The following is a 22,804-nucleotide window of genomic DNA, read 5'->3' on the forward strand; positions in this document are numbered from 1 at the left end:
TATCATATTTTATGAAAAAAGACTTTTCTCTTCGAAAGTGGACAGGGATATGCCAAAAATTGCCCGAAAAATATGACGAGAAATTGCAGTTTTCAGCGGTACGTTTTGAAGTTGCGCCATAGAAACAGCTAACGCTTCAGACAGATTATAAGTGCCGATCAGACGCCGGTCTTCTTTGACATGCTTGCCACCACAACTGTAGAAAAGAAGGGGGCAAAGCAAGTGCGCGTTTTATCTTCCGGCCACGAGAAAACTGGAGTCACCGCAATGCTTTGTTGCACTGCGGATGGGCACAAACTGCCCCCACATCTTATCTTCAGACAAAAGATGCTCCCGAAAGGAATCATGTTTCTGAGTGGTGTAATTTGTGCGTGCAAATGAAAAAGGTTGGATGACCACAGACATAGTCGCTGACTGGACGTTTGACGGAAGAGACCCGGCGGCAAATTGGGTCTGCAAGTGGTGCTTGTGCTCGACGCGTTCAGGTGCCACCTTGACCAGCGCATCAAGGACAAGCTGGCTGCATGCAACACCGACCTTGTCGTGATACCTGGCGGCATGACATCGCAGCTCCAGCCACTCCATGTTTGTTTGAACAAGCCAGTGAAAGATGGAATTCGGGTGCTCTACATCGAATGACTTGTCAGTGGCTGCCACGAATTCACGTCCGCCAATAAAATGAAGCGTGCCTCGCTGCAGGAATTTACTGGATGGATGAAAGATACATGGTGCACGATACTGTTTGCTGTGGTCAACAAGGCCTTTAAAAGGCGCGTGATTTCGAATGCCATGGACGGCACTGAGGATGAAATGCTTTGGTCTGTTCATAGCGATAAGGAGTTGTCTGATTGCGACGACGAGTGACATCTATTGCCCTATGCAACTCGTACCGGCGCAGTGAAAATCTTGGCGGCAGGGTACACCGCTTCCATTTGTGTTTTTATTCATCGCAAATTTAGTGTGCAGTCGCCGACCGTTTATTCGGACCTCATGGGGACTGCGGAAATGTCCGAATAAACAGGTGTCTGAAAAAACAGAATAAGAAAAAAAAAATGAAATCCTTTATTTCCACGCACTTATTCAGGCTCGGCAGTAGGCTTGAAGACAATTGTGAATGCGCCGTTGCACACTGTTTCGTTTACGCGCAATCAGATAAGCCTGAATCTCGGAGAGGGTCATACGGTCACTGTAGGCGGCTGAAAGCACAGTCACTGCTTGTACACGCTCCGCATGCGACGGCAGCCTAGCACATGGTGCGTCATCTTCTGACTCAAGAGTCATCGTCCGGCGGTGCAGCAGAAACCTGACGAATGATCTCGCTGTCGTTGAGTGCTGCGCACGTCAGTACAGCAGTGTCAGCACCTGTGAAACCGTCAAATGAGACGGTGTCCAGAGTCGCAATGCAACCACTACGCAGGTCTCGGCAGAATATTTTCCGCGTCAGTAGGGAGCACATCGGAAGGCGATAAATCTTAGGCCTCCCGACACCCGCTTGCCGGCATTCCCCAGCGCAGTCTGCGCGGGCACTGTCGGCGCCATTAGAGATTGACGCGATGTTTCCGTATGCCGCATTGGATCACCGAAACCTCGACACAGCACACAAAGCAAACACCACCGTGCCGACACCAGTCACACAAACGAAAAAACGTGGCCTGCTCACAGCGTCGTGCGCGAAGAAACAAATCGGCTGCTGGATTGTCTTGGCATGGCTTACTAAGCTGAAACCGGAACTGCTGCAGAGCCACTCTATCGAACCAGGCAGAAACGATGATGATGAGCGGGGATTTCCAGTAGCGCCACTTCGTGGGGCAGTAAGGAAGCTCCGTTCAAAACAAAAATGGCGTTCAGCAAGTCAAACCATGCACCGGTCAGAGTATGTGCATGGTGCTCTCGACCGAGTTGGCTCAAGGAGTGTCTGAAAAATCAGACGAGAGGTTGCAAGGTGTCCGAACTTTCAGCACTTGTTATACATTATGGTCTATGGGGAAAATGGCGGTGCCGTGAAGATGACCGAATAATCGGGCATGTCCGAATTTTTGTAGTCCGTAAAATCGGTCGGCGACTGTATTGGGAGTAAATCTATTTTTTTCCAAATAAGAGAAAATAGTATTTCTATGTGAAAGCACGAGGTGCATGGTATTATACTCTTTTTTTTGTTGTTGTTGGTCATGGAAAATGGGTGCGCATTACAATCGAGGTTCTCATTTAAAAAATTTTTTGGTCACGGAAAATGGGCATGCGTTACAATCGAGGGTGCGTTAGAATCAAGTAAATACGGTAAGTACAGTTGCCAATCGATTTTTCTTGCATGCAAAGGGGCTGCAGAATTTTCCGAATTATCGTGAAATCGAAAAAAGAAAGCTTGAATGAGAAAACAATTTATTTTGTTGAATTTGGGAGTCGGCGATGAATGATACGGTTTCATGGCACATCGACGATATCTTCACATCGGAGGTACGAATTATGCGAAGCCAGTCATGCTTTCGCATGCACTACGCCTCTGTGGCTGGTAGCGTCGCCCGCACTAGGATTACGCTATCATGAAAAGTGTTGGCAGTGGGGAACGAATGCTTCGTCTGCCTTTCGGTCCAATGAGTCACCGAAACTCGACATTACGCAACCTGCAATATTAAACGCGTGGGAAGACAGCTTACATGATGCCATGCCGTCTTGGCACGCCCGCTCTTTCCACACGCAGTGGATTACCCTATGCACCCTATGTGTCTGTGTATGCGCTCAGCCATGTGCAGCCACGGCCGAGATACGCTCCAGGAATTGTGATGCATGCCAACCAATGGGCTCACTTGCAAGAGCTTGGGCACATTCACGGTCGGCTTGGGCCTCCTCCGATAAGTGCCGCTCGGCGTAACAGGAACACGCGCGAGCAATAGGCACGGTGCTTCGGCTCATTGTCTGGAAAAGGATCTACTGTATTTACTCGCACAATGATTGCACTCGCGTAATGATCGCACCCCTAAGTTTTGTCGTCAAAATTCGATTTTTAAAAAATTTCCTGTGTAATGATCGCACTCCGAACTTGCCGCAGCGATATGTCATGTGTCAAGTCTAGCTAATGATGATTGTGCTTACCATCTGTCAAATGCTACGCGAACGACTCTTCAAGACAAGCCAAGCGGCCTGCACGCACCAAACATTCTTAAGTAGATGCCTCATTTCATTACTTTCATCACTTTCTGCACTTCCACGACAAAAAGAGGTACAACTAAACTTGCCTTTATTATGGGTAGGCCTTATAATAGTTGATGTCTACAAAAACAAAAAAGGCACATTTCGATTCTTTTCATCTGCACTCGTGAGCATGCAACAAATCGCGCGCGGCAACGATAATAGCCACGTTTACTTTGATACATTAAAGGTGTACCCTATTCATACGCCGACGCTTGTAACACAGCTAAGATATTCGCCCACCCTTAGCGGAAACGTGCCGTATTAGGATAGTAGTGAAGACAGATGCCGCAGTTTCCGCAGCATGCCGGCCATGCATTTCTATGTCACTGGCAGCGAAGCGCGCCCATCTGTTTCTGTCCCCTCAAAGTGGGCATGGCTACATTATTGCCGCAAACTTGCCGATATTAATGATATTATTCATCACTGATATGGAAGAAACTGTTTCAGTGCACACAATGTACTCACGAGAAGAAAAAAGAAATCGTGTTTGGCGCGTTCGGCTTGCTCCACCGGCTGCCATTTTTGTTTTGGTGTCCCGCACCCGCATCCCGCAGCAAATGTGGGACGAAAAAAAAAAAAGGTTTTTTTTTCGCGGGAAATTTAACTTGCGTAATGATCGCACCCCTGAATTAGCATCAATTTTTCTGACAAAAAAGGTGTGATCATTATGCGAGTAAATACAGTATGCGAGGTGCGTCCTCGCCTTACGTGCAAAGGCACCGTAGGTGAGCTCATGTCCGAGACCCTAACAAAGGGGACCGGTGGACTAGTGGCAAACGTGCGTACCCAGTGCTGTCCAGGAAAGATCTCCCTGGTGTAACCGCTGCCGTTAACCAGAGCGCCACCACTGCAAACCATCGAGAGTAGAAAGGGGGAGGCATAGGGATGACAGAACAGGTGAATGCCCGTGCAGTGATGCTAGGGCACACCTCAAGCCCCAGAAAGTACAACTTTGTTATATCGAAGTTCAACTCTGTCACCCTGTAGTTAGAAGATAAGACGTGCAATGTAGGCGACAAGCCTGTGCCTGTTGTCTACATAATGCGTCCAGTCTTTTGCGCTGTTCGATTCCCTTCAAAACATGCACCAAACAGTGCCTATTTTATTGCACTCCTGTACTAGCTTATAGTCTGAAAATAATTTTAATGTTCTGATAGAGGCACCTTGCAGTTGAGGAATGTTTTTGTTCAGGCAAAAGAAATTCAGGTAATTAAAGGTTAAATATGATTGAAATGTTTTAGATCAGTGTTTGGCTGCAGCTATGGGCGTGAAAGTTATCGTCACTTTAGTTGATGGCTGTGCTAGATTGAGTTAACTTGGTGTTCATTCCCAATTTCAGTTCAGCTCCCTTCGGTTGCTCTTCGCTGGAGGTGCCCATGCAGCTTGTCAAGGTGAGTGCTGCAAATGTTGACACATTCTTGCTGATGTGACTGTATTCTCCAAATTTGCCCTGAGCTGACAAAGTTTCATTTTTTTTTTACTGGCATGTTTTTGCTGGTGGATACACCTGTCATTCATGGGATTTGTCTGAGCTTGGCAAATCAGGGCACTGATTTGCCAAATCCAGTGTCCTTGTGCTTTGAGTTGTCTGTTAATTTGTCCTTGGCTTGTGGTCTGCTGGCCTCCTGGTTGGATCAGATGGCAGAGCAACTGCTCTGGAAAGGCATTGGTCGCAGGTTGTCTTTCTGTAGCAGGACTAAGTTTTCTTCTACTGTGAAGCTTTCTTTCTGAGAAACCTGTCTGCATTTCTTTTGTAGCTTTGTGCTACAGTCAGGTGGGTCAGGGTTTGGCTGGCACCTGTTGCAAGTAATCTTCTCGTCCAGCTTAATTTTCCTTTCCTTACTATTTCTACATTTGAAATAAACATAACAGTTAATGTCCCAGGTGCTTTCTGTGTGTTTGCTTCATATCGTTGCAACTAACAATGAATCAAGCTCTTTGGCTCTTGTTATACTTCTTGATTAGGTGGATGGCAACATTTACCTTTCATAAAGCTTGCCCCCCATTTTGTAAGTATTTGGAGAACTCATTTGCCATCCACAATCATACACATTATTGTACAACTGCCACTATACAGTAAAAACTCTTTAATTTGAATTCCGCGGGGATGCTATGAAAATTCGAATTGTACAAAATTCAAACTAATGAAAGTCAGAGAAAAAAATTGCTCAGTTAAAGCGCCTATATAGTCCGACGTGGGGTGAGCATGCGCGCACACACGCTACATCATGTTGGCTTAAACAGCATCTATACTTCAAAGCACTGGTGCAGCCAACGTAACCAGACGTGGTCAATGTGGTCCGACATGCCCGACATCGAGATGGCTCTTGCTCTATCCACGCGTTCGTCGTGCTGACTGTGTGGGGATGCGCAACTCTTACGCGTCCCCTGATATGTTGTTTTCCCTGCATAGCTCCCGTCTCCTGTGATCCGGCTTCGCCGCGTGGCCTGGGGCCCGCGGCGGTCGGTGTGGTTGAAGCACAGTACGAGAGATGGCGCGAGTGTTGCACTGCTAATGCCGCCTACTGGCGGGGTTACTTGGGCGCAAAAAGGAGAACGCTCTGGCTCTTGGGTTGCGGGTCAGCGAGCTCTGCGGACGTCCCGCGCGTGCGCCGATCCATGCTTCTGCGAGACCGTCTCGCTTGGCCTCCTTCGGATGCGCCACCATTCACGTGACCGTACGCGCTAATGACCAGGCGTTGGGATCTAGCATGGGGCGAACATATTCGCGCGCTATTCGGTCGCGGTGAGTCGGACTTCCTAGATTTGTCGCGCGCCCACCAGCATGTTTTGGGGATAGCAACTCGGCTAGCAGGAACTGATCTATGAAAAGTGCAATAAATGCCCTTGTGATTGTTTGCACTACTGTGTTGTCGTTCCTCTGTCCCAAGAGCACGGATGAGAATCCCACAACTGGTGCGGAGAAAAAAAAAAAGTCACGGTTTCGCCAGAAAAGCGAAGCATCGATTGCGATAGCAAATTAGTAGATATCTGTACGAAGTAAGGATAGTAGTTTTATTGGCTGTTTATTTGCTTACTAACTAAATTAACAAGCACGGTGTCACACGTGCACAGGTATGAACACATCTCGCTTGATGACTGCGGAAACTCGCTGAGATATGCTGGAGTGACGAAACGCGGCAGTAGCAATGAGCGAATTGAGCGTACAGCTGTCGCTTCAACGCGAACGAAACATAGAAAGCACATCGCATACGAAGCTACCGGCACTATGCGCACTCTGCAAGCATTGCAGATCGCTTTGAAGATGAGGCCCACACGGGTGCGCACTTTGGCCACATCGCAGATTTCTTTCAAGATACGGCGCCCGCATGGCCGCGCCATGAGCAGCAGCCCCCGAAGAACCCCCTCTCTCCCTTGCCTCACCCCTGTGCCTCGTGTACGACAGAAAAGGGTGCACTTAGCCCCTCCTTCCTCACTCGCGCAAGGCGAGATTCAGCCGCATTCGCCGACTCACCCTTGCACGCTTTCGCTCGTACACAAAGAACATGCCATGCAGCGACGGTGTTATCGTTCTTGCCGCTGATGGAAAAAGCAAAGCTGTGTGGTCCGCGCGACGACGCCAGCGTCGCCAGCGGGCTCCCGTGCACTAGCACTCTGCCCGTCCACGATGGCGCAGTGTTTGAATTATCGGTGGCGGTGCAGGTTTCAGTGTGAATTAGCGGGATGTGTTGCATATTGCTTTCAACACATTGTTGGACGGACCACGGCTGCTACTTCTAATTATCTGAAATTTCGAAATAATGAGTTGTGAATTAATTAGCTTTTACTGTACAGCAAATTTTGAGGCTCAGTGTGGTTTGAAGCTCTTAAAGCTATGCTGTCTCCTAAACCTCTGCAGATCACCATGTCATTTTTCCCACACATGCTTGTGGGATGCTAACAACTTAATATGGCTATCCTCTGTGTGTCTTGTAGATGCAAGTCAATTTCTTCACCAGGGTTGTGTTGGGGGAAGCTACGATGGCTAGTGTCTGCTGAAAAATTTGTGCAGTGCAGTACGCTTTCCTTAATTTAATTAGTTAATTTCATTTTTTTTGTTAATTCGTTAATTCGATTTGAAGGTCCCAGCCGGGGCTCATACATATCTATGGGACCGGCCTTTTGTTCTTTCGATCCTAAAATTAGCCGCCACTGGATAATTCGAACTTGGCTGGTCATCACCGTAGAGTGCTCATCGCCCTTTTGACAACTCCCCCCTCCCTCTTCGAACCACCACTAGCCCTCGCTTTCACATTCAAGCTTTCCCTTTCATCCATGTCACTCTATCCGAGCCCACCACCTCATGCTTTCACCTCTGTGTGGAAAGGGGGTTGGGGTCAGAAAATTTCAGTGGGTAAGTGGGGTGGGTGGGCGGTTTTGACACTCCAAACTGCCCCCCTGGCTATGCCAATTATTCAAATAGTACAGAATACCTTTACTACTACTTCAGCTTCAGAGACCAAAAAGCACTCAATTTCATTCAAAAGACATGCTATTTATAAAGAAAATATTTTCCTTCATATTAAACTGAACTGTAATCAATGCTGACATACTATTTTGGTGTTCCCTTTGATAAGAGTGGACCATACTGTACATCTTGATTCCTAGGTACCCAAGTTATTGATGACTTGCAACATTCTTGTTATGTAATGGAATGTAATATAATGGAACCTTATGGAGGACGACATGTTGTGGTTCTTCATAGACATTCGTAAATTGCTGTCTGAGAGTGGCGACTATAAACGCTAAGCAAATAAATTTCCATTCCCAGGAGGTAAAGTTGACGGTTTTTTTTCTATTTATTATATAATTCTTTTTTTGAAATTGGAGGCCATACTGCGTTTCTCTTGCTAAAGAAATGTCGGGTGCGTGTTCGGTTTCTACCTTGTTCAGGAACTCTAACGTCATTTTAATGTATTTTCTACTTTGGACTCATGTGAAGTGAGTGCACATTAAATTCGAGGATGTGTTAAAATTAGGGCAGATACCGCCAAATGAATCGGTGCTGTTTTTTTTCTTGTTTTGTTTCTTCTGCCTCTTGTTTAATTTAACATGCTGGATAACTAAGCCAATTTTGTTGGTCCAGGCAGAGTTGATTTAATGAAAGTGAGCTGTATCCTCGCTAGAATGGAACATCATGCGTTAGGATGCCTTTCGTCACCCTAACTGGCAAAGGTATTGCCTATCTCTCTGATTACATTACAGAACGGTGCCATGCATATATTCTCTCTAAACGTGTTCAGAGGCTGGCTTTTCCACATGGCTTGCTTGTCTGCTCATTGATCTCACTCTGTGCCAGAGAACAAGAGGGCAGCGTAAAAAGTAGGGGTGTGTGAATTACGAAGAGTGGATTTCGAATCGAATAAAAAAATTTTGAATATTGAATGAAATATCACAAAAGCTAACACAAACTTATGCGCTTCCCAATTTTGTGCAAAAGACATCGTGCTGCACATGCTCAGGAGGCTATTGACGTTATTTAACAAGAATGTTGCTAGCTATCAGTAACTTGGGTGCCTATTAATCGAGATGTATAGTATGCTTCACTCTTATTAAAGGGAACACCAAATTAGTTTGTCAGCACTGATAACAACTCAGTTCATATACGAAGGTCTGAAAAACGTTTTTTTTTATTGATAGGATGTCGGTCGAATAGAATTAAGTGTTTTCTTTTTCGATCTGAAGCCAAATAATAGTGAAGTTGTCCAAATCTGAGGGGGGTTTCAGTTTAATAGTGGGCCATAATGTGCTCAATGGCAATGTTTGTCAGGTCTTTAAGACAAAAGTGGGGAATGTGCATCATGTTACCCAAGATCACTCGCGTGATCATCGGTGCCACATGCGTCGATCGCGGTTGGGGCCGACGGTAAAGAGCTTTCATATTGGGTGGCCCACGCTAAAATTGCGTTACACTGCCCCTTCCCCTTTTTCAACGGCATAAGCATTTCCATGCCTACCTAACAAAGAAACCCGTCCATCACATAAGATGAATTGCTATAAAGAAATTAATGTATAAAAAAACTGTAAATTCGAAAAGAAAAATGTTGCTAGTGGGGAGTTTCGAACCTATGTCCCCACTCAGCAGCTGAGTGTCTTATTCACCGGGCTAAACACCCACGCTTGCAGAAGTTGCATATATATCTGAACCGTATGAATGTGTTGTACTGGCGGTACAAAACAAATGTCAAAGGAGAACAGTTTCAATGAAGGATTTCCTGAAAGATTTGGTCATGATGGAATAAAAGCCATCTCTAGGACCACATGCAGAGAAGTCTTGGAGCTTTGTAGACATCAGGAAAATTCTGATTTTGTGAAAATTTAATGCCAGACACACTACATTCCCGATGCATTTTGGTGTTCACAGGATGTGCCTTTTGTTGGGGCGTTCCTTCAACCGAAATGCTGCCCATCTCTGTGGGCTCATACGCTTCGTGTCGTGCAACACAGATAAGCAGTGAATGAGTCTATAAGGATGATAAGGAGTCATGCGGGTTTATATGGGTCTCATCACGGTTTATAATGGTTCAATGTGGATAGATAAGGCGCTAAAGAGTGATAAGGGCTTATAATGGTCGGAGCAATTCTGGTTAAGTTGATGAGGACTGATATGGGTTGATAAGTGTTGATAAGGGTGGGGTAAAATCCGATAAGGATGACAAAGACCTACAAGAGTTCATAAGGGTCCAATCATGTCTGATAAGGTTGATAAGGACAGATAAGGGTTGATAAGGATTACATCAATTTTGATAAGGTTGATAAATGTTAGGTCTAGTCCAGTAAGGTTGATAATGACCGATAAGGATTGATAAAGGTTTATACTGGTCGGATCAAGTTTGATAAGATTGATAATGACACCGGGTTGTATAGAGATGAGCAAGTGGCACAGTTTCTGAACTAAACGTAACAGCGCAAACATATAAGACGAGCCACAAAAAGAAAGACACGACACACACTGGCGCTGACTAACAACTTCTCTTTTCCTTCCATCGTCGATGCATTTATATACCTAGGCCACATAATCGCGCAGGCGCACAGAATGCATTACTGACGTCAGCCATCTTATCATATACGCAAACGTATGAAATCAAATTCTGATTGGTGCAGGGACAACGATGTGTCACTAATGCAATTATTTCCTTGACTTTTTATGTGATAGGCCTCTAAGGCAAGCCGCGCATGTTCATTCTTGCTTTTTCCAAGGATAATTGTCCGATCAAGTCGCGCCTCACAATTGCTGCAAGAGTTTATATGCGCAACCAGGTGCGCTCCTTTATCTACATTTTTGTTTACTTTTTGCGCATGTTCCCTGAGTCGCTCATTGACGCAACGCCCTGTCTGGCCAATGTATGTCTTACCACAAGAGAGTGGAATGCCATAAACCACGCCGACAGCGCACGACACGTATGAGGCATCATGCCGGATTTGGCATCCTCCTCTGTTCTCTCCGCAGGTGCGGGAACATAGCTTTGAAAGCTTGTTTGGCGCAGAAATTGCCAAAGGTACGCCATGCCTGCAAGCAACTTTCTTGAGTTGATGGGTCACCTTATGTATATAAGGGACCACCGCAGGCCTACGCGTTTCACGTTCGGCGGCCGGCCTTCTTGTGGTTTTATTTCTCTGGATCAGAGTTTCAACCACTGCAGTCAAGAGCGACATAGGGAACCCAGCTGCCAAAAGTCGGCTGATCTGATTGTCAAAACTTTCTTGCATCTTGTGTACACACGACCTCTTAAGTGCCAATTCTATACATGACGACGCAATACCTCTTTTCACAATCTTCGAGTGCGCAGACCTGAAGGACAACAGTTCCTTTTTCGCACGGGGTTGATAGGCCCAACACACATGGCGTTCACAGAATTCAAGCTTTAGTTCCAAGAACTGCAATACACTGTTTTGTGGACTCTCGTGGGTAAACGTAAGACCTTGTCCATGTATCTTAAAATCTTCTAAAACATTATTAATCGTATCCTGGTAGGACGAGTCAAGCGCTAAAAATACCAAAAAATCATCGACATATCTAAAAACTTTTAAAACTTTCCGCTCAATAAAAGCATGGTCTAAAGAATGATCCACACTAGACAAAAAAATATCTACAAGGACGGGAGCAACACATGATCCAATACAAATACCATTCCGTTGTAAATGCGGTTGGTCATTAAAAACAATAAAAGTAGCTCTAAGGTAATATTCTAAAAGACTTAAAAAATTTCCCACTGAAAGTCCGACATGATTCTGGAACGAGATCGTACCACTGTACTCAATACATTCATGTACCGAAGACAGGAGTTGACGCTGTGGAACTGAATAAAATAAATCTTCAACATCAACAGAAAAACCATAACCTACATCCTTATTCCCAAGCAAAAACTGCACCACGTCATTCGAGTTCTTTGTTCGGAAAGGGTCTTTCACTGTTAGAAACTTTAAGTTCTTTTGCAGGAATTGGCTCACATTCTTCTGCCAACAACCAGATTCACTAATAATGGTCCTAAATGGTGAATCTGCCTTGTGGGTCTTAGCCTTAAAAAATACCGATAGGCACCTGCCTCTACTTTTCTCTATGCTTTTTGCAAGCGGCATCAATTCCAGTTTTTTACAAAATTCAACAAACTTTGTTTTTATCCTAACTGCACTTTTCTTAATAGGAGCAAAGTTTTTTAGCACAGCCTGCAACGCTTTCTCGTTAAAGATGCCCTTCTCAACAACAACAAACCCACCTTCTTTATCTGCTTCCAAAAGCCTTAGTTCGTTATCTTTTAAGAAAGATAACGTTCATCGAACGTTCGTGCGCCTGCGCGATTATGTGGCCTAGGTATATAAATGCATCGACGATGGAAGGAAAAAAGAAGTTGTTAGTCAGCGCCAGTGTGTGTCGTGTCTTTCTTTTTGTGGCTCGTCTTATATGTTTGCGCTGTTACGTTTAGTTCAGAAGTATGTACCAACTAGGCCCAAATGAAGTGTTGCTGAAGTGGCACAGTGCGTGGGTATACTTAGGCAACTCTAGTGGAGTTTCTGGCGTATTCTTTTTTTTTTTTGCATCCATCTGGCGTCAGTGCACTGCCACATGATGTTTTCTAGCCCACCATCTAAATCCGAAACTAGTCTTGTGACAAAGTCGCTCGAAGCTACGAAAAGAGATTGTTGTGCACCTACGAACGGTGTTCGGAGTAAACCCAAAACTAGTCTTGTGACAAAGTCGCTCGAAGCTACGAAAAGAGATTGTTGTGCATCTAAGAATGGCGTTCGGAGTAAATTCAAAACTAGTCTTGTAACGGGTCGCTCGAAGCTACGAAAAGAGATTGTTGTGCACCTAATAACGGTGTTCGGAGTGAAGGGCCACCGTATATGGCATTTTGCTGAGGTGGTGGCCGTGAACATGCAGTTGTCATCCCGTGTGCTTACCTTTGTTGGCAAGGCAGTTTTTCGGCTTTCTGAGAGTCATGCGACCACTGTGAATAGATCTGTGTTGATTCAGTAACCGTAAGTTTAGTCATTGATGCAGCTATAAATGGGTCTAACAGGCTAGACAGTGTGGCCTATGGTGTGGCCGTATGCGCAAATGGGCCGCAAGCGGAAAATTTCTTGGTAATATGTTCCTACAGGTGGCTCATCATTGATCGGTCACAAGATATCACGTACGGGTTAGATTGAAAGCCGTTGAAATCGCGTTCGGGTCGTCTGCGGTCGACCACATGGCAACTACCGTGAGCACGTGTGCCAAGTTTGTCTGCACGCATGAACACTGAACTCGCGTGTTTGATATGAACAGCATGCCTTCCAGTGGGTAATCGGCCTGATCGTCACACAAGCTTCCATGCTTTCCACATGCGCTGCTTTTGTTGTTCCTTTGGTTAGCGTAGTGTTAATCGTGTCCATTGGTCTGGTCAACCTGGTTGAACTTTGTACCGCTAAAGGTTGCACGCCATGGGAAGCCGCACGCATCAAGGCACTGACCACGGTTGGGTCATTCACCAAAGGTACTCATTCCAAAAATTGAATACAGTCGAACCCGACTATATCGAACCCGTTTAAATTGAGTTATATTGTATATCGAACAATTTCTGAACACGGTATAGTTACAATGAGCATAGCATATATAGCAAAAATTACGCTTACATCGAACAAAAACAGCAGCGACTCCCGATATATCGAACGACAAGCGGTGCAAAAGTGCTCCCAGAAGTTGGCTTTCTCTTGCAGCGGCGGGAAAACCCGGGGGCGCAGCTCCACCCAAATGCTCCCCCTACCGTGATCGCGCTGCGTCGTGTGAGCCGTCGACACCCCCCTGCAATAAATGATCCTGGCCCGCCCGCAGCGCTTGCTCAGACAGCCAATCAGAGGCTCTTGTGCCCTTGTTGCGCAAGATGGCACATGTGGCGCAAGTGCGAGTTGTCTCGCTGCTTTTCTGGTTCATTGTGTTTGCGCCTTGTGGGCCTTCTCCCGCAGTGTTGCCGTGATGAAGTGGCAGAATTTGCTTTTTGCCATGAAGCTTGAAATCGTAAATCAGGTCGAACGCAGTAAGCAATTGGATGACCCCGCAGCATGCAGGATTCCGAGGAGCACGATCTTGAAGAATAAGGCGGAGAGCAGGGCTAAAGCGGACAAACTCGCGACCCGGTGCCCATGGCGCCCGATGCGTACGCACGGCCGTGTACAAGTGGTTAATCGTGAATTGCTTCAAACATGCAGGCTTCCGCGTCTCTGGTGATGACTGTAAATTCTGATGAGTGTGACGAAGCCGTTGCCGGTGTTGCCGAAGTTCAGAGTGAGCTGTCAGAATTTCCGGAAGCTGTTGATGAGTCAACGGTCGATGAGCTAGTGAGACCAGATGATGGTGTCGTGACCATGGGAGAGCCCGAAAACGGAGACTACATTACCAGCATCGTACCGAGCACAAGTGAAAGTGGGCACAATGAGGAAAGCAACGATGGTCCTTTGCCCACATCTCCTAGGTGATTGGTGCACTCGCACTAGTCCGCTGCTTCTGCACGAATGTGGAAGGTTGCGGCCTCAGCTACTCCGACTCTTTAGACAATGTGGAGAAGTGCGTGCGTTGTAGGCAGTGAAATTGCCCAATTGGAAAAAAATACAGGACTATTTCATGTGAAACTAAGCTAGTTTTGTCAATAAAGGGATCTAATAAATGGTAGACGCTTTTATGACATCCAATTCTTTAGCAGGCTTATATCGAATTAGGCCCTATATCGAACTGATAGGTGCTTTTTGCAAGTTCGATGTAGCCAGGTTTGACTGTATTCAAGAAATCATATATTAGATATTTGAGCAAATTGAATTATTCAAATGTTCACTAATTGATTTGAAATTGAATATTTGAGTATTCACACATTCTAGTGAAAAGGATAACATTCAGAGCATGGCCCTGTGCACATTGTGAGGGGATTTCTCGTGCCTTTCTGGGAAGGACGTCTTTCTGGGAAAGATGCCTTTCTAGGTCTTTTGCTTTGTTGTCTGAGCTAACTGGTAGGCTAACAGAGTGTACACCGAGGTCGAATTAATTGACAGCTAGAAGCACACAGACAAGGAAAATGGTAAATCATGTCTCTGTAATTCCACAGGGTCAATGACAAATTTAACAAATAAACCTTCCTCCCTCTTATGGATTTTGGCAGAGCTGATTTGCCATATTGTCACATCGTGTTTGTGAAAATATGTTTCTTTAGCGAAGCCATGTGGTTGATGAGGGCTGTGTCTCCGCGTTGCAGAGCCTGCGGGACCACATCACGGTGTCTCCAGCCGGCGTGGCATTTGTGAAACCCTCCATCCGCAGAGGCCTGCTATCGCAGTGAGTTACCGAATTTGTTGTACTCCCTGGGATTTCACTTGGCTCTGTGCACAGTTCACTGGTGATGCTCGCTGCACTGTTACTGATCAACTGAGCAGAAAGAAAATCTGTAATTTTTATTGGCGCACGTCGATATGCATTCCACAAATAATTGGGGAAAAAGGCAACATTGACAAAAATTGACACTTCATTGGGGAAGCCGCAGTAAGTTGAGGGGTAAAGAAAGGTCAGGCGTAGTGGTACAAACACCAGGTCAAAAAGTGACAGACACACATGCGTGCCCGTTTGTCCCTTTGTGATCTCGTGTCTGGTGCTGCTTATGGTGCTGTGCCTAAGGTGTGCAGCAGTGTAGGGCCTTCCGTTCCATTCCCACTCCATTCCGGAGAGTGGAAATCTAGATTAAAAAGAGAACTGAATTAGGTGCGTGACGGTGGGATCGGGTCCGAGGTTCAATCCACAGCAGCCCGGCACTCTGACCATTAGGCCACTATTGCATGTACACTTGTGTTGTGCCAACACTGGCTGATTCTTTGGGACGATTGCTGCATGTTACAGCAAGACTGCGCAAGAGCATTTGAGCATGTGCCAGTTTCCTTCATGCCAAAGACCCAGGAATTAAATGTGCAGACTTATAGCATTTGATTAACTGCTTCACGGAAGTGTCACTCGACCTAGATTTTGGGCTGTGACTAAAGGTTTGTTTTAGTTTGTTTTTGTATGCTTCATATACGTTGTGCACAAGCACTATGAACAGCTAAATACATGCTTCTGTCCTGTCATCGCCTATGTGGTGCAGTGTGCCTGAGTCAATGCAGCCCGCACAGATCGGCATGCTCATCATTGCTGCAACAACTGGCGAGCCTGCTTCCAGAGCTTTGATGTGCACTTTCAGGGCAAGAAAAATACATTCCGTTTAGTGCACCTTGAAGCAATAATATGGAAACGTGTTTCTCACAATGAGGCCAATCATGCAGTTATGGCCCGGTACCAATCCACAAAAGTGATTGCTGCAATTAAATGCATCCACGTTCCAGCATTTCGCAATTACAAAGATGTCAAAGCCGAAACTGCGATGCACAAATTAACAGAAATGTTAACTAACTGAAGCCGAGAACAGCAACCCTTCTCTGAATGCTTAGCTTCCCTAACCACTCTTCAACTTGCCTTCAATTTGTGCTCACGAACTGTCACAAATGACCCTTGTCGTGCCATTTGCTTAGCCGCTCAAAGCAGTTCTTTCTTGATGCTTTTCAGGAGGCTGCTTTAATCATACTGCTATGCAGACCACTATTATAAACTTAAAAGTTGGTGCCACAAGCTACTGTGGTATATGAGACATAGTTCTGCGTGCGTTTAAAAGCACTTTCGACCATGTTGTCCATTTATACACCTTTCTACTTTGATGCTGTTTCATCTACTTATGTAGTGAATGCTGTATAGATGTGGTTCTGTGCAAACATGATGGAAAATACATGTTCAATAGCTCACTTCAACAGTAGTCAGTGGCAACGTGGATGAGGGCTTGATTTTCTTAGTAAATGTGCAGTGGCTGTTCGTGTTTAATATGTTATATATAAAAAAAAAGTTACGAGTAAAGCGTAAGCAGTGATGCTATTGTTGCGCCCTTTGTACCTAATTGCACCGGGAGGCGACCCCTGCTACATCCTGCTAAATTTTAGCAAAATAAGAGAAATGTGTGCCCACTCTGCGCCGATAGGCTTCTTGGGCTTTCAAAAACAGAACTAAGTCCTCAGAGGCTGTTTTACTTCACCAGCGAAAGTGGCATGGCTTGGACCAGCTGCATTGTCTCCGCAGTGGACAGAGTCAAGCCTCTCCGATTAAGCTTGGATCGTACTGCTGTTTCTTCCATGGGCTATTTAAGTTCAATACCTTCCACCCCGAAGCCTGCAGATTGCTTAGGGGATGGTACAGCCTTGCTTTTCAGGTGGCTGTGAGTGATCGCGCTGGCGCGAAGCCAGACCCCACACTTCTCTCCTGTGTGACCAGTATAAAATGGTCACTGAAGTTTCGGACGCTGTATAGCGTCTTTCTTGCTTGTTTTTTCAAACCTAACATGCACATTGGAACAGACATGGTGGCCATGAACAATTTTTCTGCTATTCAAGTTGTTGCCTATTCCCCACTTTTCTTGGTGTGGCGATTTCTTGCCGTAACAATGGCATTTGGCCTCTGCTATATACAGTTAAACCTCGATATAATGAACTTCAATATAACGAAATTCTCAATATAAAGAATTGTTTAGCTTTTCATAACCTCTTGTCCATAGAACACCATGTAATTAGAACCTCAACATAACGAAGTGTGTTTGTGTGTGATTTCAATATAAAGGAATTTCGCTTCCGCAGCAAAGGAATGCCGATACAATAAATGGAAACGTCCGCGGACGCAGATGGTAAAATGAATGAATTACAATCAGCTGCTTGCAAACGCACCTCTCAAATTGCGCGTGGCATGACAAGAGCGACCGCCGAAGTGAAGCTGCATCATGTTATATGTAAAGTCCAAATGCGATAAGATCCTATCCGCACCTCGCGCACTGTGGGCTTTAGGTGCGAGTCAAAGTGTGTGAGGGTGAGAAGGAAAGATGGTGGAGATGGAAGAAGGAAGATGGTAGGAAGATGATTGCTGAAGTTAGCTTCACTTTAGCCACGTCATGAACTCATCACATGCTGAGACACAAGCAAGGCTTGCATTCTAAATCAGATGTGGCATTAAGGAAAATCCCTAATTCGTTCGAAACTTAATCACATAAGGCAAAGCAGAAAAGAATTCGGCACCATTGTGTATGCCATGTGTTCATCCATATTACAGTCACTTAACATTTATTTGACTCTGATAGGACCAAAAAACCTGGTTGAATTATCTGGCAGGCCGAATTAAACAAAAGACAGAAAAAGTGCCAAAACATGCCATTGATTCACTTGGCAGTATTTGCTTTTAAAGGTACCTTTGCCACAATAAAACCATATTGTGTGGTGAAGCACGTAATGCACAGGAAAGTACTGCTGTTACAGGACCTAGCACATCTTCCTCAGTTTACTCATGTACATGCTAGTCACAGTACTAGCACTGAGATGCTTAACAAGTTTACTCGTAGGCCTTCAGAGTTTTAGATAGACCCCCGCTGTTTTGTTATCCCCAAGCGTCCCCTTGACTGTTGCAGTTTTTCATCTTACTGCCTTCCTTTTCGCTAGCTTTCCCAAAACACAGCTGCTTTTTCTCCGATTCCAAGTGTAAGGCACATGTGTGTGCATATAATTAAAACTTAGCCCTGTTAACGGTCTCATATACTAGACACACATGGTGGGCAAAAGGAGGGCTCAAATCGCCACAGGAACGTCGGGAACATAACTGAACGGCTGCCAGTATGCTTATTTAGTGTCTAGGTGTACATGCTGTGACCGGAGACATCACGTGTGCGCGTGTATAATTAAGGAACACGCACCATGTCTGCTGGCAGTGGCCTCTTTCCATTCCCGATATGGTTCACCGCATGTCTGTATTGCAGTGAAGCCAACCAGCCAAGTTCAAGTTATCTGGCTAAGGTCAGTTATAAGAACCGAAATAACGGAAGTTTTGGGCCCATAGAAATGTATGGGCGCCCACTGGGACCTTTGGTCGGGATCGATTTAACAGAAAAATTGAATCAACTGGAGTCTAATTAATGCAAGTGTACTGTATAATGTAACTTTGAGAACTAGCATAAAAGCAAAAATGCATTGATTTGTTTTCGAGGATGATCTTTTTTGTTTCACAACTACTGGCATATTAACGGGCGCTGACTTTTGCAGGACACCTCCCTGATTTACTTTTATCGCTCCTTCTCAACACTCTACAGTTGTGCTAAAAAACATGGCATACATTCTAAATCTCTGTCAACTCATGTAGGGTACAACCCTTAGCGACATCGTTTTCGGCCTCCATCCTTGTGTCGTAGGTCATGTCTGCTCTTGCTAAAGCGAGTCATATTTCTTGACAAGTAGAAGTTGCTGTCTGTAAAGGCACTTCATTCTTGTAACACAGAAAGGTTTCCATGTCTTGAGAAGTGTAGAATGTGCAGTATATGGTGTTTATAATTACCACGGCAGAAGTAGTCACCGATAGGTAGGTGCTGAAAAAATTGGTAGGAGAAATACAATATATTGGGTAAGTGTAGTTCAGTGTAAAGGGCAAACTTGCCAATTTGGGTGCCTCACTCAAAACCAAAATTTAGCACTCCAGAACTATGTGCCCATTCCATTCCTATTCTATTCCGAGTGTTCAAATAAGTGGAATTATTCCGGAATCAGTTAAACTCCGGAGTTGCCACTCTGCAACTCCGGAGTTTGCAACAAAAGCTTGCAACAAAAGCTTGCATATGGTAGTATTCGAGGAAGAGTTTAATACAGCTAAACGTTGATGTACGAAGTCAGTAAAATCGACAGTTTGCTTCGTTATATAAAAATTTAGCTGTATTGAAATTCAACCTTTTATGCAAATAAGTGCAGTCATGATGAATGTTTCTTGCAATGCAAGGGGTTGAAAAATTTTCCGAATTATAGGGCAGTTGGAAAAAGCAAATTTGAATGAGAAAAAAAGGAAGATAATTTTGTTGGATTTGAAAGTCGGTGATGAAAGATATGTTTTCATGCCGTGTCGACAATATCTTCATATCAGCAGTACAAAGCAAAGCCAGCCATGCTTTTGCATCCACTCCACCCATGGCGCTGATAGTGTCTCCCGTAGTGGAACGACGCTGTCGTGAAAAGTACCGGCAGTGGGGAGTGAATGCATCGTCTGTCTCTCACTTCAATGCCTCTCCAGGAACTCGAGATTATGCAACCTTCAGTACTAAATGCACCGAAAGACAACGCACATGATGCCATGCCATGTCGGCATGCCAACTCTCTGCACAGGCAGCAGATAACCTCTGAAACAAGGCGCGCTGTATGCGTATGTGCTCAGCCATGCTGACAGCCATGCAGAGCCATGGTCACGCTAGAGAAAGAGATGTGCGACAGCTTGCCCTACACTCCCTTCCCCTTTCCTTGTGTGCACTTGATCGCGTTACTGCGTGCCCCCCCCCCCTTTCCCCTTGCTCGGGTGGCGCTCATCAAGCCACCATCCTTCTTGGCTCACCCTCACAGGCTGGCACTCGCACACCAGAGCATACAGTGCACGTAGCATGATAGGGTCTCATCGCATTTGGACTTGACACGAAACAGGACGCTGCTCTACTTCGGTGGTAGGTCTCGGTCACGCTGCACGTGATTAGAGAGATGTTTTCGCAATCAGCCGCTTATAATTGAACCATTTGACCACCTGTGTCTGCAGAAGTTTCCGTTTATTGTCTCAGTATCCCTTCATGGCGGCAGTGAAATTATATTATATTGAAATCATGTATAAACACACTTTGTTGCATTGAAGTTCTAAATTACATGGACAAGACGTTATCATTATATTGAGAATTTTGTTGCATTGAAGTTTGTTATATTGAGGTTTAACTGTGTATCCACATCGTCATACTGAAGCCTTGTACTTGAGTTTGCAGTCTTTACTAGCATGTGTGAACAGCATAGTGTGGTGCAGTTTTAATGGCTAGCCTCAACAGATGCTCAGAGATTTGTTTTCTCTACGACTGTAACAACAAGGCTCACTTGTAACCCTAGTTGAGTGCCTGTGCAACTTGGTGATTTTCGAATGTGATGCATTTGGCAATTTACTGAAAGCATAGTGATGCAGTCGATTGTCTGCCAGCGCAATGGAGCGCTGGCAGACAATCAGGGACACATAACAGTCTTGACGTGGAGACGCGGCGACGAGTTGATGAAAGGAGTTGCGCCGGTCTCACTAAAGGTCGGTGTATAGAATATATGACCAGGCGATCGGAGCGTGCCAGCTCTAGCTTGGAGAGGTAAGGCAGGCGGCTTGGCGGCGCGAGCACACGGCGGCGGCGTTCTGGCCGGGCAGCTGGGCGTAGAACTCGGGCCCGTAGCCCGACTGCTCTTGTCCTGCCCACGGGCACAGAAGCTCGCCGGCCTTGGGCAGCTGGCGGCACACTCGGGTAGACTGGCGACACACAGGAACAGGTTGTCAGGAGGCCCTGGTCGGTTGAAGTCCTGGTGGCTCGGGTCCAAAACCCGACGGCCCGTCTTCAACTCCCGGTCCGGTGGCCGACCTACTCCTGGCGTCACTTCCTGGAACTCTCCCGGCGTCTCCCCCTCCAGCATGGAATTCGCCTCGGCGCGCGCACTCCTTGTTGTCTGCTTCTGTCTGTCCTGACCGCTGCACCATGTCGCGCACCTTCCTTGTCGTCTGCTTCTGTCCGTCCCGACCGCCGCACCATGTCGCGCACCGCACACATCACAATCTCTTATCTTGCACTCACCGACTGCGCTCACTCTCCCAGAGCTTCTGCTCTGATAAGGAGGACACTGCAAACACCCAAAGATAAGGATTGTGGCTGGTAACTGTTGAACAATGTCATGGGGGATGTAATGAATAAAACCTGAATAAAAATTATGCAGGAAATAGTCAGCAGGCTTTAACTTTCTATTTCAAAGGCAACAGATGAGCTCTCCATTCCAGCATATTTAGATAGGAACTCCTGACAAAAGCTTCTTTTAACGCCACCTTAATATGATGTGCAGTCATGACACAAAGAAGCTTGTTAGCAGTTCCACGTCTGATGCTTAACTTACAAATTTTAGTTCTTGTGTTCCTTATTGGCATGAAGCTTTTGCCATTGTCAATCACACTTTGAAAATTCTTCATTGTTGTTTTTGTGTGGTGACTTGATCTTTACAGTAATGCTCTCTGGGCCATTATAGGGATCTGAGTAAATGAACAAACCTCTCGGCTGCTTGCAGGATGCTGGACGAAGTACTTGGCACACGGATCATGGTCAAAAAAGCTATGTCCCAATGCACAAACAAGGTGAATAGCCAAGGGGCACTTAGTGCGACTCTTTGTCTTGAAACTGGCCTTCTACGACGCAGTGTTTAATTATTTAATAACATACAGTAGAACCTCATTCATACATTTTGGAAAAAGAAAACATGAGAAAAACATATCAGGAAAACATATGACCTGAAGTAACCAAAAAATTTGCAGACTCAACTGTAGTTGACATCTACGTAATGTGAAGCATTGCAGCAGGAGATGCTGATCACCCATAATTATAGTGTCACACCTAAATCAATCCGTGGTAATTGCGTTAACTACATGCATTGCACAAAATGTGACAAGAGAAGCCTGCTTCACTGTGGATACTTACTATGGTTGTAGTGTAAGAACAATGATGCATGCTGTTCTTGTTGCGCAAAAGCAGAAGCATGATAGCACTGATTGTTCTATAAAGAAAACAAAAGTGCAAGTGTTGGGCTGAGAACAGGTGACTATGTGCTGGCAAAAATGAGCTTTGTCAGCAAGTTTTAAAGGGGCCTTGAAACACTTTTTGTACATACTAGTAAGAAAACATTGCGGATTTGTCACAGAGGCTGCTGTGAACATATGAGCCAAATATTACTGCATTGCGTGCAGCAGGGAACTTAAAATCTCATGGCAAAAGCAGTGGGCTGTCGCTTGCTCTTGCACCTGCAATGCCGTCGTGCAGCGTCATCAGAAGCAGCTGGCCCAGCAACGCTATTGGCTGATTTCGGGATTGCGAGAGCATTCTCAGCAATACACAATTGCTATTTTTGAGTTAAATAAATGAAAAGTGTACATGTCTGTGATCTCAAAAGGACAGAAATATCATGTCATTTGTGTCCTATGCATAGCTGCCTCGACTGCACGTGTCTTCCCACATCG

The 22,804-nt window shown here is 45.4% G+C and overlaps 1 protein-coding gene across 4 annotated transcripts in view; it reads left to right on the forward strand.

Annotated features, from left to right (window-relative positions):
- Positions 1-22,804, forward strand: part of PolZ1 (DNA polymerase zeta catalytic subunit) — a 169,754-nt gene that overhangs the window by 114,057 nt on the left and 32,893 nt on the right. For all 4 annotated transcript variants that reach the window (XM_065428509.2, XM_070538369.1, XM_065428506.1 and 1 more), the window contains 3 exons: positions 4,529-4,580; positions 14,913-14,992; positions 21,862-21,928. In XM_065428509.2, coding sequence (XP_065284581.1) covers positions 4,529-4,580; positions 14,913-14,992; positions 21,862-21,928 — 199 coding nt within the window. The remainder of the gene's footprint in view (positions 1-4,528; positions 4,581-14,912; positions 14,993-21,861; positions 21,929-22,804) is intronic.

This window comes from Dermacentor albipictus, chromosome 5 (genome assembly GCF_038994185.2).
Source record: "Dermacentor albipictus isolate Rhodes 1998 colony chromosome 5, USDA_Dalb.pri_finalv2, whole genome shotgun sequence".
Taxonomy (NCBI): domain Eukaryota; kingdom Metazoa; phylum Arthropoda; class Arachnida; order Ixodida; family Ixodidae; genus Dermacentor; species Dermacentor albipictus.